Source organism: Macrotis lagotis, chromosome 2, assembly GCF_037893015.1.
Source record: "Macrotis lagotis isolate mMagLag1 chromosome 2, bilby.v1.9.chrom.fasta, whole genome shotgun sequence".
Classification (NCBI taxonomy): Eukaryota; Metazoa; Chordata; class Mammalia; order Peramelemorphia; family Peramelidae; genus Macrotis; species Macrotis lagotis.
Window position 1 is genome coordinate 223,908,060 of NC_133659.1, and position 14,641 is coordinate 223,922,700.

The window sequence follows — 14,641 nt, forward strand, 5'->3', positions numbered from 1 at the left end:
TATCCACTATGCCACCTAGCCGCCCCCAGTCTATTATTTTTTTTAGGTTTTTCAAGGCAATGGGGTTAAGTGGCTTGCCCAAGGCCACACGGCTAGGTAATTATTAAGTGTCTGAGGTCGGATTTGAACCCAGGTAATCCCCAGGACATTTTTTTTTAGGTCCCAGTCTATTTTTAAAGTTAAATTTTAAACTTCATTTAAATTGGAGGAGGGGCAGAAATGACAAGATGAACACTTAGAGGAAGGAGTTAAAAATCCCAGATTCAGTAACTGTTCTATGTGGAACCTCAGACAAGTCTTCTTTCCTGGTTCTCAGTTTCCCCCAACTGTTAAATGAAGCTCATAAACCATTCATTCCCAGGCAGGATTAAAAAAAAAAAAGAATCAAAGATGAAAATTTAGCAAAACACTCATAAACTCCTTGATAGTCCTAGAAGAGTTATCACAAAAAGGTAACAGTTATTCATTAAGAGTAAATCTTGGGGCGGCTAGGTGGCACAGTGGATAGAGCACCGGCCCTGGAGTCAGGAGTACCTGGGTTCAAATCCGGCCTCAGACACTTAATAATTACCTAGCCTTGTGGCCTTAGGCAAGCCACTTAACCCCATTGCCTTGCCCCCCCCCCCCCAAAAGAGTAAATCTAAGGTTAGCTAAGTGACCCAGTGGATAGAAAACTAGCCATGGAATCAGGACAACCTGAGTTCAAATCTGGCCTCAGACACTTGATACTTACTAGCTGTGTGACTATGGACAAGTCATTTTACATTGCCCCAGAAAAACATCAAAAGAATCTGAGGTGTAGAGTTACAGCAAATACAGGAGAAACAGGGAATTCAGAGAAATCTCACTGCATAAAGCCAATGCTCTGGCAGGGCAGGTTCTGTCAATTCTGGGGATCCAAGTTCCTCACTCTTGGCCAGGCAGTTACTATGAAGTATGGTAGGCTTTTTAGCACAGGCACTAGCTGCTGATTCCAAGCTACTCCAAGGGAGTTTCCCCCTTTCCCTCTGACTCTGACCATCCACATTCCACCTTCACACCCTTCATTAGGGTGACAAAATAATCCCAAGAAGGTTGATGCAGCTATTTCAGGCATCAGGGCAGTTTATTCATCTTTTTGTCTATGTGGTCTAGGAAAGCTCTGGATACAACTACAAAGAAAAGCCAAGTTTGTACTGTGGAAATGAGTCCTGGAGGCAGAACTCTGGGACTAGGTGATGGGCCAGAGGGAACAACGCAGGCAAAAGAGAACACAGAGAGTCCTGAGCAAGTGTTTATATGGGCCCTAATATTCTAAGTAAAACAGCAACTGTCCCATCCACTGGTCCAGGGGCAGTTGAGTCTGGCTGCATCTTTGTGTGCCTAAAAACCCATTTTCAGGTAACAGACTAGGACTTTATTCACTGAGCAGATTGCTGGCAGGTGCAACTCCCTCTGTGTTTCCCACCCACCCACGGCACCCTCTTTCAGTCTGTTGGAGCCAGCAAGAACTGGTGATTAGGTAATTCTCTCCTTCTCCCTTCCCCCTATGTGGTTGTGAGATATCAGAGATTGGCCAGGCTTGGGAAATGGACAGGGGCTGGTCCATGGTGTGTCAGAGAGCTGGGCAAGAGGTAGAAAGGGCATGGGTCATCTACTCTTTGAGGTAACAGTGGGTAGAAAGGAGTTGGATCATTATTTTTTAATTTTATTTTTTTCTTTTAAAAGTGAGTCCCATTTCTTGTCTCCAAATGAAAAAAAAAAGCCTCACAAGTTTCCCAGAGAGAGGCTGGCTCTCTGCCTTCTTGAAATCTGTCTTCTGCTGAACACATGGACTGGCTGTTCCTAAGGCTGCGTGACCACAGGTTTGATGGTGTTAGTGTACTGTTGTAGGCTGGGGCTCCCAGTTCAGAATTAAAATAAATTAAAACCGTAGTTATCCAAACAGTTAATTGTTTTTAAAAAGGGAGGGGTGGGAGGAGGGAAAGTTTCAGGTGGGTGCTGCTGCCCTCCAAGTGCTGGCTTTGTGTATTCAGACTACCAGGAAAAGACAACAATGGTTTTCAAGCCTTAGTCCTCTGTCAATTAAGTCTCAAGGGCTACCTTTTAGGGAAAAATTAGCCTAACCTACAAGCAAATATTGTTGCTCCCACAAGTTAGATGGCCTGTGCTATGTCTTATGAGGGGTAGCTATTTTAAAGGCCATGAATCACTCACATTGAGTCATCTCTGGTGTCTGGTGAGCACAGGGGGGCCACACACACTGCCTTGTGCAGAAGGTCTTTCATCATGACTGGTTAAAATCACTGTAGTTATACAAAGTTCTGAAATCACACAAAGTACTAAGTTCTTGTAAGACTTCTAATGAGAGCTGGGTTTTGGTCCTTCACAATTGCCTTTTCCTTCAATCACATCTGAGATGTTCAGATATCCTCCACAGCACCTCTCCTACCATCCTTGGTTCACAATGACAGGATCTCAGAGGTCTGTCCTGAGGTCACAAATGAGGTCCGGCTGGGATTCTTGGAAGGCCTCTCCTCTCCTGTAGACTCTTCTAAGCCTCTTGTAGGGAATAAACTTGGACTCTTCTCCCTTAGCCCTTCATGACTCCTAAAAAGAAGGGTCAGAAAAGAAAGAACATTTGAGAGTAATCCCTGGTCAGCACACTGGGGCAAAGCAGGAGTTATTTTCAATTTGCTTATGGGAAGTGAAATGAACTTGGGGAGTTTCTGTCATCACCAGGACAGTCAATAAATTGGTATCCCTGAAACCCCTTTCCTTAGCACTGAGGAGATATCAGACCAGGCTGGTACCAGATTGGACAGAGAAATGAGGGCTATGAAGTAGGGGCACAGCCTTAGGGCTAAAGGGGATCTCAGAGGTCATCTGATCATATTCTTCCATCAACAAGAATCCCTTCTACACTATCCCCCAACAAATTCAGCACTTTTCACTATTTCCTAAGGCAGTTTGTACTACTTTTTTGATACCATATAATTACTTGGAATTTTTTTCTAATATGAGACTGAAATTGTCTCTGAAATTTGCTGTTAGTAGTTATTGTTCAGTCAGTCATGTATGATTCTATAACTGGGATTTTCTTGGCAAAGATACTGGAGGAGTTTTGACATTTCTTTTTCCAATGTGTCCTCATTTTACAGATGAGGAACTGAGACAAACAGGGGTTAAGAGACTTTCCCAGGGTCACATAAATGTAAGGCTGGATTTGAACTCAGATCTTCCTGACTCCAGGCCCATGCTCTACCCACTGCACCATCTACTTGCACTAGTTAATAATAGTAAAATAAGTAGTAAATTTCTGCTCTGCTTTCTAGAGCCTAGCAGAACAAACTAATTTCTCCTCCATATGAGAGCCTTTCATTAGAAAGAATTATGCCCTTCCAGGTCTTCTTTAACACAAACTGAACATTCTGATTTCCTTCAAATAATCCTTAAATGAGAGTATGTATAAAAAAGCATTATGCAAATATTAATTATTATCTTCATATAGAATGTTATTAAGGCCTTTACATCTTGGTTGTCCTCCTCTGGACATGATCCAGATTATCAGTGTTTTTCAAAGAAAAGGTGGCTTCCCAGATCTAGATATCAACCTCTACAGGACAATGATCAACAAAAGCAAAGGACAGCAGGGCTATGACCTCCCTACTGAATACAATGCCTTTTATGTTCATGATTGATTGTTTTTTGTTGCTCTATCACACTCACAAACTCAGATGGGGTGTGTGGGTTAATATTCAATTACCTAATTGCACAAACTCAGTAGCTTTAGGTGAAGATCTCTAGGTCACTCTCGACTGGGGTTTGATATCCCTGGAATGGGATTAGGAAAACTCTTCCAGCCTTGTGATTGGCTGGGCCATTCCCCCTTTATAATGGATTCTCTAAGGGCTCCCCTCCACATCCTGAGAAGACCAACACCCTACATTCTTCACAGCTACTCTCTAACCTGGGCAGCTAGGGGGTGCAGTACAGTAGATACAACACCACTGCTGAACTCAGGAAGACTCATCTTCTGGAGTTCAAATCTGGCCTCAGGCACTTACTAATTGTATGACCTTGGGCAACTCACTTAACCATGTTTGGTTCAAATTCTTCATCTTTAATATGATCTGGAGAAGGAAATGGCAAATCACTCTAGTATCTTTGCCAAGGAAACACCAAATGGGGTCATGAAAAATTGAATTTGATTGAAAAATGACTAAAAAAAAAATCAAAGAAAACTACCCTGATATCCTAGAACTAGACATTAAAACAAACTGAAAAAACACCACCAACTTTTTTTTTTAAGGAAATGTGGTTAAGTGGCTTGCCCAAGGCCACACGGCTAGGTAATTATTAAGTGTCTGAAGTTGGATTTGAACCCAGGTATTCCTGACTCTAAGGCCGATGCTCTATTCACTGCACCACGTAGCCACCCCAACCAACTCTTAAAAGAGATCCCAAAATGAAAATTTCCAGGAACATTATAGATAAATTCCAGAGCTCCCAGATCAAATATAAGAATATCTCAAAGGGAAAAAAACTATATTACGCAGGATTTAGCAGCTTCTACATTAAAGGATCAAAGGGCATGAAATATGATATTATGGAAGGCAAAGGAGCTGGTATTATAACCTACCCAATGAAACTGCACATAATCCTTCAGGGAAAAAATGAACATTCAATGAAATAAGGGACTTTCAAGCATTCCTGAAGAAAATAACAGAGCTAAACAAAAAAAAAAACTTCAAATAAAAGATTCAAGAAGAAAACTGAATGAAGGGAAAAGAACATACCTTTTTCTCAGCAGTACATTGCACAATACAAAAATTAACCATCTGTTAATGTGGTACAAAAACCTCACAATCAAATATAGAAAGGCAAAAAATAAAATGCTTCCTTTTCAGATCATAATGCAATAAAAATACATTTAATAAAGGGCATTGAATAGATTTAAAATTAATTGAAAACTAAATAATCCTAAAGAATGAATGGTTCAAAGAATAAGTCATAAACAATAATTTCATTATAGGGAATGAGACAACATTGAGACAATAAACCAAAATTCATAGGATGAAACCAAAGCAGAACTTAGAGAAAATTGTATATCTCTAAACTCATACATTAATAGAGAATGAGTAGATCAAAGAATTAAGCATGCAATTAAAAAAACTAGAAAAAAAGACCAAATTAAAAAATCTCCATGTACACAGCAAATTAGAAATCCTAAAACTCAAAGAAGAGATCAATAAAACTGAAAGCAAAAAAAATTATGGAGGTAATAAAACTAGGAGATAGTTTTGATATTTAATTTTTTTTTATTTTGACATTTTAGTTTTTGCTAGGCAATGGGGTTAAGTGGTTTGCCCAAGGCCACACAGCTAGGTAATTATTAAGTGTCTGAGGCCAGATTTGAACTCAGGTACTCCTGACTCCAGGGCCGGTGCTCTATCCACTGTACCACCTACCTGCCCCTAGGAGCTAGTTTTAAGAAAAAAAATTAGGATAGATAAACCAATGGTTAATTTTATTTAAAAAAAAAGATACAAATTACCAATATCAAAAATGAAAAGGATGAATTCACCACCAATGAAGAGCAAATTAAAGCAAATATTAGGAAATATTTTACCCAATATATGCCAATTTATCTGGCAATCTAAAGCAAAATTGAAGAACAGTTACAAAAATATGTTTCCCAAGTTACAGAAAAGGAAATGGAATACTTAACCCCATCTTAGAAAAAGAAACTGCACAAGCCATCAATGAACTCCTTTGTGAGGAATGTAGGGAGTGGTTGGTCTTCACAGGGTGGGGGAGGGGGTGTCCCTATGAAACCCATTACAAAGGGAGAAGGGCCCCAGTCAATCACAAAACTGGGAGAGTTCTCCTAATCCCATTCCAAAGAAGACAAACCCAAGATCAGAAGAAACTAGTCCTTAACCAGTCAAGGATGACCTAAAGGTCTTGACCTAATGCAACCGAGTTTGCACAATTAGGTAATTGAGTATTATCCCACATACACCCTGTGACGATTGGGGTTCATCAACATAACATGCATTGTATGATGTGGGAGGGGATCATATTAGGGACATGTCATGGGATGGGCGGACCTCTTAAACTATAACTCAAATTCTGAGAGCCTATGAAAATCCAGGTGGGAGGGGAAAGAGTTTCTAAAGACTATATAATACCTGATGCAATAACCCCACCTCATGCCTCAGGCTAGGTGAGGTACCCTTATGTTGCATGACTCCTGAATAAAGTGTTCAAATTTTCTCTCACTCCTGCAGATTTCTTTCATTTACAAATAATATCCTTTAAAAAAAATTTCCCAGGACCAGATAGATTCACAATGGCATTCTACCAAACATTTAAAGAACAATTTAAGGGACAGCTAGGTAACATAGTGGATAGAACACTGACCCCAGAGTAAGCTAAATACAATTCCAACCTCAGACCACTTAATATTTACTTAGCTGTATGACCTTGGGCAAATCACTTAACCCTATTGCCTTGCCAAACAAACAAAAAGAACAATTTATTCTAATGTTACACAAACTATTTGGAAAAATAGGTAAAGGAGTCTTACAAAATTTTTTACAACACAAAGGGTTGGTACCTAAACCAGGAAGAGCTAAAACAAAGAAAACTATGGACCAATTTCCCTAATGAAAATTAATTCAAAAATTTTAAATAAAATACTAGCAAAGAGATTACAGCAATATCACAAGAATTATAAACTATGACCAGGTGGGATTTATAACAGAGTAACTAATAAATAAAATTTTCCCTTCCAGAACTAGGTAACTAACCACAAAGTAAAGGAAGTGAAAAAAATTCTAGAAAAGTTAGATCTCTGGAGAAAATTGAATGAAGGGGGAAAAAAAGAATGGCATAATAAAACCAACAGAAATCTTATGATTTTCTCAAAAGATGCAGAAAAAAACACAAAGGGCTTTCCTTAAAATAATAAAGTGGTATCAGCAAACATTATCTATAATAGGGATAAGCTAGAAGCCCTACCAATAAGATCAGAGATAAAACAAATATGTCCATCATCACCACTCCTATTAAATATCATATTAGAAATATTAGTTATGGTAATAAGAAAATGAAAATAAAGGATTTAGAATAGACCACAAAGAAACAAAGCACTCACTATTTGCTGATAATATGATGGTATACTTAGAAAATCCTAGATAATCAACTAAAAAATATTTGAAATAATGAATAACTTCAGTAAAGTTGTAGGATATAAATAAACCCACATAAATCATCCATATTTATATATCCATACATACATTTATATACATATATACCAACATATAAAACCAACAAAGACCTGTGGCAAAAACATAGAAAGAAAAATTCCTTCTAAAATAACTGCAGACTGTTGGGAGCCAGGGTCTCTAAGCTGTTTGACACAGTCACCGCAAGAAGACTCAGGGCAGTCACACTGCCTGATGGAACATTTCCTTCTTCAATATATATAAGGATTCCATGTATACCCATATTTATAGGTCTATTATTGATTGCAAAACTTGTTCATCCTAATAGTGGAATGACTATAAAGGAAGGATTTCAGAGAAATTCCTTGAATAAAACAGATTGTGAACTCTGTCCAAATTTAATAGGACTGCCTCTCCCTTAGACATACAAAAGGCTTCAACATTATGAAATCTTTGGAAAATACAGCACTGGGAGTTCCAGGGAGACGTCAGAATATATACAGGGAAAACAGATACAAGATGGGTCAGATAGAATTCCAGGGAAATTAACAGTTTTGCCCCCCTTATCATACACAGGAATATGTGATAAAGATGGTGAGAGAATAGTTACTATAGGTAACCAATATGTGAACTCCAACAGCCTTAGTTTATTGAGAAAGAATAGAAAGTCATAGAAACTGTAGCATCTACCAACAAGGGCTGAAAGGAAAATTGGATATTGAAGGAGTCAACGACAGGTGGACAAACATTAACTACCCTCACTATAGGTTGTCAAGGGAGCATACTGAAAAATATTACATATATGGCACAAAAACATAAAAGCATTCCATTAAACAAATTATATCAAAGATTATTATATAGAAAGTTTTGTTTAATTAATAACTTTACTATGCAGCAACAAACTAGGCAACAGGCAGGTTGAGGTCATGACGGTCTGAGCAGGGACAAGAAAATTAACTACAAGATTGATAATCATACTTGTAACCACTACATGATCAAACTTGTAAACATATGAACTATATGATTAATGATGAAAATTGTATACTTTTGTAACCAAGGAAATGATTTTAGTTTGCTTGTTTGATATGATTCTAAGACTATAAAAATATATCTAAGCAGCTGACAGTCAGTCAACCTGCTCCTGCCTTTTTTACCCATTTGTTGACTCAACTCATTTTGCTAACTTTATCCCTCCCTCCTGTCAGGTTCCAAGGACCTGGCGGAGGCTGGACCCCTGCAGCATATAATATAAAATATTTGGAAGTCTACCTGCCAAGAAAAACTCAAGAACTATATGAATAAATTACATAATTCCTTTTACATAAAGTCAGATCTAAATAGATGAGAAAATATCAATTGCTCACAATAGGCTAAACCAATATAATAAAAATGACAATTTTACTTAAATTAATTTACTTATATAGTGCCATTTCAATCAAATCACAAAAAAAATTATTTTATAGAGCTTGAAAAAAATTTTAACAATTCATCTTGAAGAACAAAAGGTTAAGAATATCAAGGGAATTAATAAAAAAAAATACAAAGAACGGTAGCCTAAGCTCAAAATAACTATGACACACCACTCATACCTATCAGGTTAGCTAATATGACAGAAAAGGAAAATGATAAATATTGGAGGGTATATTAAGAAAACTGAGACATTAATGCACTGATGGTGGAGTTGTGAACTGATCCAATCATTGTGGAGTAATTTGAATTTATGCTAAAAAAGTAATCAAACTGGGCATACCATCCAGTAAATTATCTCTCCTAGGGCTGTATCCCAAAGATATCCCAAAAAAGGAGAAAAGGTCTATTTGAACAAAAATTCTTAGAGAAGATCTTTTTTATGGTGGCAAAGAATTGGAAATTGAAGGGATTCCCTTTGGTATGTGATTGTAATGGAATACTATTTTGCTATAAGAAATAATGAGCAGGACAATTTCAGAAATACCTGGAAAGAAATATATGAACTGTTGATGAGTGAAGTGAGCAGAACAGTAATAGCAACATTATACAATGAAAAACAATGAATGGCTCAGCTATCCTCAGCAATACATGATCTAAGACAAACCGAAAGGGCTCATGTTGAAAATACTATCCATATCCAAAGAAAGAATTGGAGTTTGAACATAATATTTTCACTTTCTTTTTTTGTAATTTTTTTGGTCTATTTCTTCTTTCACAATATGACTAATTTTTTTTAGTTTTTTTTTTTTTTTTTTTTTTTGCAAGGCAAATGGGGTTAAGTGGCTTGCCCAAGGCCACCCATCTAGGTAATTATTAAGGGTCTGAGACCGGATTTGAACCCAGGTACTCCTGACTCCAGGGCCGGTGCTTTATCCACTACACCACCTAGCTGCCCCAACAACATGACTAACATTGAACTGTGTGAAGAGAGGGGAGAAATAAAATGAATGTTGAAATTTGTCCTTACGTGTAATTGAAAAAACAATAAATGAAGGAAAATTTAAGAAAAGTTTTTAAAAAGTGAATATAGTATTAAGGAAAAAAGGACAGGGAGTCTAAGTGGTGCAGTAGATAGAGCACCATCGCTGGAGTCAGGAGTACCTGGGTTCAAATCCGACCTCAGACCCTTAATAATTACCTAGCTGTGTGGCCTTGGGCAAGCCACTTAACCCCATTTGCCTTGCAAAAACTTTAAAAGAAAACTGATCTCAATTTTTTCTTTTGACAGGAATACTAAATTAATAAGGGAAATGTGAAGGATATGATCTATATCAATTTTGCAAAAGTTTTTATCTTTCTGATCTTGTACTATTCCTGTGAAGAAGATAGAGAGATGTGAACTAAACAATAATACAATTAAAGATGAATTCAGGATAGATGACCAACCTCAGAAAAATGTTTAATGTTCCATGTCAGTAGGACAGGAGATTCTGGTCAAGTATCCTGAGGATCTGTTCTTGGCCCTATACATTGATAAACATTTTTATCAATGACTTGGATATAGATAAGTATACATAAAGAAAGCAAGCTTGCAGTTCACACAGAATTGGAAATGACAGCTAACACACTGGATGACAGTCAGGAACAAAAAGGATAATAAGAGCCAAGAACATTTGGCAAAACCTATTAGATGAAATTAAAGAGAACTAAATAAAAAGTCTTGAACTTGGGTCCAAACAAATCAACTTCACAAATATAAGACAGGGAAGTATAGTTAGGTACTAGTTGCTCTGAAAAAGATCTGGAGGTTTAGTGGACTATAAGAGCTCAATGTAATTCTACAGTTTGACATAGTAACCAAAAGAGCAAATGAAATCTTTGTAATTAGTGAGAGGCATAGCTTCCAGGAAGCGGCAGGTAGTTAACCTGCTGTATTCTGCACCATCAGATCTCACCTGAAGTATTATATTTAGGTCTAAGTGTCATAGTTTATTTTACTTTTCTTTTCCCTTCACTAGTATTTTTTATAACACATTGATATCTTATTTTTCCAATCACATGTTATGAAAATTTTTCAACATTCATCCATTTGCAGTTTTCTACTATCCTCCCTTCCCAACCCCACCTCAGCAGCAGTCTTCTAAAAGTTGTACATATACATTTGTGTTCAACATGTTTTTACATATTAGATATTTTATGCATGAGGAATTAGGACTAAGGGAAAAAGAAAGAAAATCATGGAATAGAAAGGAAAAACATAAGAGAAGTTTTAAAAAAGTGAACATACATATTGTGGGAGTTTGTTTTTGCTTTTGTGTTTTGCCTAGATGGCATTACCCATAATAGGTCTCCCAGGATTGTTCTAGATCTCTGAAATGTTGAGAAGAACTGTATCCCTCATAGTTGATCAACTCACAATGTTGTTGTTAATGTAGTGTGGTGGTTAATGTAGTTTACGAAGGACACTGTTAAGTTGGAGAATTGTTTGTAGAGTACTACCAAGATGGTGAGGAGTCTTGAGTCTCAGTCATATGAGGATCACTTGAAAAAACTGAGAATTTTTAGAAAAGATTCAAAGGGGCATAAGAGCTAGCTTCAAATATCTGAAGGGTCATCATGTGAAGAGAGTATAGACTTTTCTATCTATAAATAGAACAAAGAAGAGTGAGTAAGAGTTGAAAAGAGGAAATTTTGATTTGATAATAATCAGGATACTCTCTCAGCAATTAGGTATCCAGAAGTGGAATAGGCTGCCTCACATTATGGTGAATCTCCCCTTCCTCCTGGGAAGTCTTTAGACAGAGGCTAGATGACCACTTGTTGAGTAGAGGATTTGATACATTTTGTGTTTCTGTTAAGTTCACTGGCCTATAATGTACAGACTCCACTCTTTTCTTCTTAGTAAATTGGGATAATTTATGGTACCTCGGGAGGGAAGAGTAAGGAGAAAGATAGAAAAAGAGGGGAAGTGAGAGAAGAGAGGAAAAAGAGAAAGAAAGGGGAGTCCTATAGTGCCTTTTCAGTTCTACATGATCTTTCAAAAATCATTGAAAGTGGCTCAGCAATCACATGTGCTAGTTCTTTTAGTACTCTGGGATATACTTTGTCCTGGACTTGTAAAACTGAATTTATTAAAAAAGAAATAAGTGCTCTCTTACTACTTTCCATTTTATCTTTGATTTCAACTATTCTCCTTGTTAGGAAAAGAAAAATCAGGAGAAAAATAAGAGATGAGATGTTCAGCCTTCTCTCTTGTCCATTAACATAATATCCTCCAACGAGAATGATGGTTTTATCCCAATCATTTGGATATAACCTGCTATTCTTTTCTGAAGATGCTCAAAGTCCCCAGTGGTTACATTTTACTTTTATAAGTATTGTAGTACCCAGAACTATGAGAATGTAATTATTTTAGTTTAACGGTACTGTTCTTTTCAGGATCTCAAAGTATCCTGTCTTGGGAATTGTTTTTTTTTATTTTTTTTTCAGATTTTTTATTTTTGCAAGGCAAATGGGTTTAAGTGGCTTGCCCAAGGTCACACAGCTAGGTAATTATTAAGTGTCTGAGACCAGATTTGAACCCAGGTACTCCTGACTCCAGGGTCAGTGCTTTATCCACTATGCCACCTAGCCGCCCCTGGGAATTGTTTAACAGAAAAAATTAACTGTAAGACATGAGATAGCTAGACTTTGTACTAAATTATCTATGCAAATGAGGAAACCTCCTTATCTGGAAATCTTTAAACAGAGAATATAGAAATGGCATGGTGCTCTTAAAACAGGATGATAGACTAGTTTCTGATCTGAGAAATTCTTGTTTTTCTTGTCTTATACAAGGTCGGAGGTCATGGTGGCAGTGCTAGCAATGGAAGGAGGTAGATGGTATATGAAAAGAGCATTAAATTTGATTAAAGGATTTTTTATCTCCAGTCTCTATCATATATTACCTATATGTCCTAGGACAAATCATTTAACTTTTATTCTAAGTCTCAATTTCCTTACCTGTCAAATGAAGGAACTGGACCAGATAACTGCTAAGGTCTCTTCTAGGTCTAGAGTCTATACAGGCCTATGAATTCAGTTAACCTGACTGCTACTATGGAGCTGGCCATGGAGAAATGGTTCCTCCTTTCTTCTCTTATTTCCATAATTACTTCAAAAATATTGTGGTAGTCTTTGTAGGTATCCATGATTATCATTAGTGGTCATCCTAGACTGCCCTGGTATGAGTATCCCACTTTGATTATTAAACTACTTTATATAATCAATCTGGAACTCCCAGCTCATTTCTTCTATATATATAGATATTAAATTGAATTCTTTATATGATAAAACTTTGAATATCCTACCATGGGATTTCCAGGCACAACACTCCATAACATGGCAATTTCCTTTTGGGGAGAGAGAAGTAGGGATCTAGGGATATATTCCCATTCATATCTTATACCTACCTTTCTTGCCTTGTTTCTTGTGAGTTAGCAAGCTCAACAGTCCGGATATATTCTCGCGATCGAATATCTGCCTGTAAAACATGGTTAGGTTGAAGAAGAGTAGAGAAGATATTCTTTTTTTTTTTTTAGATTTTGCAAGGCAATGGGATAGTGGCCTGCCCAAGGCCACACAGCTAGGTCATTATTAAGTGTCTGAGGCCAGATTTGAACTCAGGTACTCCTGACTCCAAGGCCAGTGCTCTATCCACTGGGCCACCTAGCCGCCCCTGAGAAGATATTCTTAAATATTGAATTTTAAATTCTGAATTTTCTAAATTCTTTTCAAGAGCAGGTCTTTTTTCTATTCCCCAATACACAAGAATAAAAGATTATCATATTGACTTATTTTATGTTTGATGCTTAAGTAAAATAAGACAGTAAAATCTGGGACCAAAAGAGCTAGAGAATTCAGTTTTCCCCAACATTCATTCATTCATTCATCCATTAATCTATTTATTCAATGACTATTACTGAGCATTTAGTATGTGCAAGACACTGTAAGAGTGTTCACTTTCAGGTGCTGACTATTAAGTTAAGGTTTTTGTTGTTTGTCCTTAGTTCTCGAAGAAGACCATAACATCAGACCATAACATGAATTGGATTTGAGTGAAGGGGAGCTGTGCTAAGTCACCAACCTCATTTTCTCCTCTAGAGCCATCTGGATCCACTGGTCAGATATGAATCAGGACTACTGGAGATAGTCCTGGATATGAGACAATCAGGGTTAAGTGATTTCCTCAGGGTCAAACAGCTAGTAAGTGTCAAGAATCTGAGACTGGATTTGAACTCAAGTCCTCCTGACTTCAGGGCCAGTGATCTATCCACTGTGCCACCTAGTTGCCCTTTAAGTTGGGTTATAATACAAGAAAGAGTCAACAGACAGTAATTTTTCATTTTTCACATATGTCTGAACATGTAGTACTCATAGTTTCTGCAAATATAAAGTTGGCAACATTTCTTTTCATGCTTTTGAAATAAAGCATTTTAAAGATATCCTTAAATTAACACTAGACACTAACTCAGTCTTGTATAAGGAATGTTATAAGCTCCAAGAGAAGCTTGAGAAAAGTTCAGTGAGAGATTAGAGGAGAGAGGGATGTTTTCTGATTTGGGAAATCCAAGGCTTCATAAAAATTCTTTTGAATTGAGCATCAAAAGATAGACTTCATGGGATTCCAACAGGTGAAAATATTGATGGATGAGGGGAGGGTATTCCAAGCACAGGAAATTGCAGCAATAAGGGTGAAGAGGCAGAAAAAGACAGGGTTGAGGGGACATGTACAGAGTTTGTGCAAAGGAGATATGGGAGACAAGGATATAAAAGAAGGTTGGGATCTTATCCCACAAACTTTTGAGGGTCAGGCTAGGGCATCTGAACAACAGCTGATCGGTGACCAGAAGCAATTGTCATTCTCTAAGCAAGTTTGTGACAGATCAGAACTGTTATTTAGGGCAGTGATGTCTAGGAAGTTCTGGCAGAAACTACCATTTCATTTGAGTCTAAAAAGAAGGGAAATGGAGACATGAAAG

The 14,641-nt window shown here is 37.2% G+C and overlaps 1 protein-coding gene across 2 annotated transcripts in view; it reads right to left on the reverse strand.

Annotated features, from left to right (window-relative positions):
• Positions 1 to 625: 625 nt before the first annotated feature.
• Positions 626 to 14,641, reverse strand: part of ENDOV (endonuclease V) — a 78,291-nt gene continuing 64,275 nt past the window's right edge. Inside the window, exons 8-9 of one of the 2 annotated variants that reach the window (XM_074224966.1) lie at positions 13,073 to 13,143; positions 626 to 2,589 (exon numbers count right to left, since the gene is read on the reverse strand). In XM_074224966.1, the coding sequence (XP_074081067.1) occupies positions 2,442 to 2,589; positions 13,073 to 13,143 (219 nt within the window). In that variant the 3' untranslated portion in view covers positions 626 to 2,441. Of the gene's footprint in view, positions 2,590 to 9,829; positions 10,145 to 13,072; positions 13,144 to 14,641 lie in introns of those variants that run through there. The other variant, XM_074224967.1, reaches the window with a different exon arrangement.